At 66.0% G+C, this 3,970-nt stretch overlaps 2 protein-coding genes across 2 annotated transcripts in view; one reads left to right on the top strand and one right to left on the bottom strand.

Annotated features, from left to right (window-relative positions):
• The first annotated feature begins 1,173 nt into the window (after positions 1-1,173).
• Positions 1,174-3,877, top strand: LOC137858843 (C-X-C chemokine receptor type 2-like). The gene is given in 5 exon segments (XM_068687189.1): positions 1,174-1,635; positions 2,664-3,235; positions 3,237-3,495; positions 3,498-3,617; positions 3,620-3,877. Coding segments are annotated over 5 exon segments (1,074 nt in total). The 5' UTR covers positions 1,174-1,628; the 3' UTR covers positions 3,736-3,877.
• RUFY4 (RUN and FYVE domain containing 4) overlaps positions 3,740-3,970 on the bottom strand; it is a 3,664-nt gene continuing 3,433 nt past the window's right edge. The window contains 1 exon segment of the mRNA XM_068686710.1: positions 3,740-3,810. Coding sequence (XP_068542811.1) covers positions 3,740-3,810 — 71 coding nt within the window.

Genomic DNA, 3,970 nt, shown 5'->3' with positions numbered 1-3,970 from the left:
CCGGCACCCGCCCGCGGGCGGGAGGGGGGGGGGGGGCGAGCAGGGCGCATGCGCGGAAGAGCCGCGGGGAGGACACGCCCACCGCGGTGACGTCACGCGAGGGGGCGTGGCCAAGGAGGGGGCGGGGAGAGGGGAGGGGAGGGGGGGAGGGGGAGGGGGGGTTATGGGGGGGGCCGAGGGAATTTGGGGGGGCCCCAGGGAATTTGGGGTGATCCTGGGAATTTGGGGGGGACCCAGGGAAATTGGAGGGGCCCAGGGAATTTGGGGTGATCCAGGGAATGAGGGGGGGGGCAGGGAATTTAGGGGGGGCCGAGGGAATTTGGGGGGGGTCCAGGGAATTTAGGGGGGCCCCAGGGAATTTGGGGTGCCCCATGGAATTTAGGGGTGCCCCATGGAAATAGGGGGGAATTTGGGGTGACCCTGGGAATTTGGGGGGCCCCAGGGAAATAGGGGGGCCTCAGGGAATTTAGGGGTGCCCTAGGGAATATAGGGGGGCCCAAGGGAATTTGGGGTGACCCTAGGAATGAAGGGGGCCCCAGGGAATTTAGGGGTGCCCTAGGGAATTTGGGGTGCCCCATGGAATTTAGGGGTGCCCCATGGAATTTAGGGGTGCCCCATGGAAATAGGGGGAATTTGGGGTGACCCTGGGAATTTGGGGGAGGCCCAGGGAAATAGGGGGCCCCAGGGAATATAACAGAGTGTCCCAGGGAATTTAGGGGGTACCCTAGGGAATATAGGGGGGCCCAAGGGAATTTGGGGTGTCCCTGGGAATGAGGGTGCCCCAGGGAATTTAGGGGTGCCCCAGGGAATGTAGGGGTGTCCCTAGGAATGAGGGGGGCCCCAGGGAATTTAGGGGTGCCCTAGGGATTTAGGGGTACCCCAAGGAATGTAGGGGAGCCTCTGAGAATTAGGGGTGCACCAGGGAATTTGGGAGGGGCCCAGGGAATTTGGGGTGATCCTGGGAATGAGGGGGGCCCCAGGGAATTTGGGGTGCCCTAGGGAATTTAGGGGAGCCCCAGGGAGATATGGGGGAGCCGCAGGAATTTAGGGGAACTTCAGGGAATATAGGGGTGTCCCAGGGAATTTGGGGCTATCCCTGGGAATTAGGGGTGTCCCATGTTATTAAGGGTGTCCCAGGGAAATAGGGGAACCCCAAGGAATATAGGGGAGCCCCAAGGAATATGTGGGTGTCCCAGGGTATTAGGGGTGTCCCGGGGAATTTAGGGCACCCCCAGGGGCAGGGGGTCCCCAGGCCACCGGAGCAGCCGTGGGGACGCGGGGGGAGCCCAAGGGGTGCCCCAAAATCCCAAAGCAAGGGGAGGGGGGGGGGTTGCCCAGGCTGAGGGGGGGCCGTGGAGGCTGCCACTGCTGCCACTTCCCCTTGGTGCAGATTTTGCAACCTCGCTTCCTCCCCGGGCCCCATAAAGCTGCTCCTCGGCACCGGGGCGGCCGGCACAGGTGAGGGACCCGCTGGCGGAGGCTCCCCCGGGCACCCCAAAACTGCTTTTGGGGGTGACGACCCCCAGAACGAAACCCACAGCCCGGGCACGGAGGGGAGAGGGTTGGGGAGATCTCCCCAGCACGGCTGGGAAGGGGAGAGGATTTTTGGGGTCCGGAGGAGGCAGCTGATGGAGGGTGAGTGCATGGGGTGCTTGGATTTGGGGTGGTTTGGGGGCACCCCGCTCCTTCTGCGGGGAAGGGGGTGCTGGAGGGGGAGCACCCCAAGCTCCAGGAGGGGTCCTTTTGGGGGTGAGCCCCCCCCCCCCAGGGGGGACCCCGGTGTCCCCAAGAGGGTCGGGAGGGGAAGCGGGGGGTTTCCCCTTTTTTTTGGGGGAAATTCGCTTCCTCCGGGGGGGGAGGCACAGAGGAACTGCAGGGATTGTGGCGGCCAAAAATAGGGCGAGGGGAAGCGGGGACAGCTCGGGGGGGTGGGTTTGGGGGGGGAAATCCTCCTGGAGGTTGCTCCTGGGGTGAGCGTCGGGGTTCAGCCCCCAGCCCCGGCACCGTGGAAGGGTTGGGGTAAAAATGGGGTCGGAAAATGGTCCCAAATCGTGTGGGGCAAGGCTGGAGCCCCGGTGGTGTTTGGGGACAAGGGACAGGGCGTGGAGGTGTCCCCAAGGGCCAGGCTGGGCTCCACCTGCCATTTCCCCATCGCGGGGGCCGCAGGGGTGCTGGGCAGCGGAGGAACAGGAAAGCCAGAGACGTGAAATCTTCCCAAAAACCGCCCCGCAAAGGCTGACACATCTTTCCGTCCGGGGGGTGCAACCTCACATGGGGACGGGACCGGGTGGGGAGAAAGGGGGTGAAACCGCCACCAAACCCGCCCCGTGCTCCGGGGTGGGGGGGGGGGGGGGGGCCGCGGGATCCCCAAAGGGCTCCGAGGAGCACCCCAAAAATGGGGATTTGGGGGTGCTGGGGGGGGCGGGGGCGGAGAGGAGGTGGCTGGGGACCCCCCCTCTTTGGGGATGGACGTGGAGGGGGCACGGGATGGGATGAGGTGGGGTGGATGGGGGGTGTTGTGCCAGGGGGGCGCATTGGGGACAGCGTTGGGGCGCCCCATGCGTGGCACAGCGGGGACGTGGGGCACGGAGGAGCCACGGGGGGGGGGACCAAGGGGCTGGAGGTGCCGCTGGCCCCAAAATCAGGGTGCTCGGTGCTCGCAGGCGGGATGGACTCCATCTCCTTCATCGGGGACCTCTCGGATTTGCTCTCCAACTACACCTACGACTACAGCACGGCGCTGCCCGACGCCATCTCCTCGTCCCCCTGCCGGCCCGACGGCTCCGTCCTCAACAAGTACCTGGTGGTCTTCATCTACTGCCTGGTCTTCGTGCTCAGCCTGCTGGGCAACGGGCTGGTGGTGCTGGTGGTCACCTCCTCGCACGCCAGCCGCTCCGTCACCGACGTCTACCTGCTCAACCTGGCGGTGGCCGACCTCCTCTTCGCCCTCACCCTGCCCCTCTGGGCCGCCTACCGGGCGCACGAGTGGGTTTTCGGCACGGTGCTGTGCAAGGCCATCTCGGTGCTGCAGGAGGCCAACTTCTACAGCGGCATCCTGCTGCTGGCCTGCATCAGCGTGGACCGCTACCTGGCCATCGTCTACGCCACCCGCGCCGCCACCGAGAAGAGGCACTGGGTCAAATTCGTCTGCTTGGCCATCTGGCTCTTCTCCGTGCTGCTCTCCCTGCCCGTGCTGCTGTTCCGCGAGGCTTTCGTCTCGCCCAGCAACGGCACCAGTGTGCTACGAGCGCATCCGCGGCGAGGACACGGCCAAGTGGCGCGTGGTGCTGCGGGTGCTGCCGCAGACCTTCGGCTTCGCCCTGCCCCTCCTGGTCATGCTCTTCTGCTACGGCGTCACCGTGCGCACCCTGCTGCGGACCAAAAACGCCCAGAGGCAGCGGGCCATGAAGGTCATCCTGGCCGTGGTGCTGGTTTTCCTCGTCTGCTGGCTGCCCTACAACATCACGCTGGTGAGCGACACCCTGATGAGGACGCGGCCATCGCCGAGACCTGCGAGCGCAGGAACCACATCGACACGGCCCTCTCGGTCACCCAGGTGCTGGGCTTCTCCCACAGCTGCCTCAACCCCATCATCTACGCCTTCATCGGGCAGAAATTCGCAACAGCTTCCTCAAGATCCTGGCGCAGCGCGGGCTCATCAGCAAGGACGCCGTGGCCCGCTACGGCCGCGCCTCCTACGCCTCCACCTCCGGCAACACCTCCACCACCCTCTGAGCCCTCAGGGCGACCCCTCAGGGCACCCGGGTGGCCAAAAACGAGGGCTGACGGTGGCCACCGGTGTGCGCAATGCTGTGCGGCTGGGAGGGTGGCAGCGGGGGGACACCGAGCCCTGGTGGCACCGCGGCGCCGTGGTGAGGCGCAAAGCCACCAAGCATCGGCACGGTGGGGACCCCAGGGAGGTCCCCACCCACCTGGGATTTTGGGAACCCGTGGCCCCCGTGTGACAGCT

Source organism: Anas acuta, chromosome 6 (assembly GCF_963932015.1).
Source record: "Anas acuta chromosome 6, bAnaAcu1.1, whole genome shotgun sequence".
NCBI classification, from domain to species: Eukaryota; Metazoa; Chordata; class Aves; order Anseriformes; family Anatidae; genus Anas; species Anas acuta.
The sequence above is the reverse complement of the archived record's forward strand: the minus strand, read 5'-3'. Positions and strand labels throughout refer to the sequence as shown.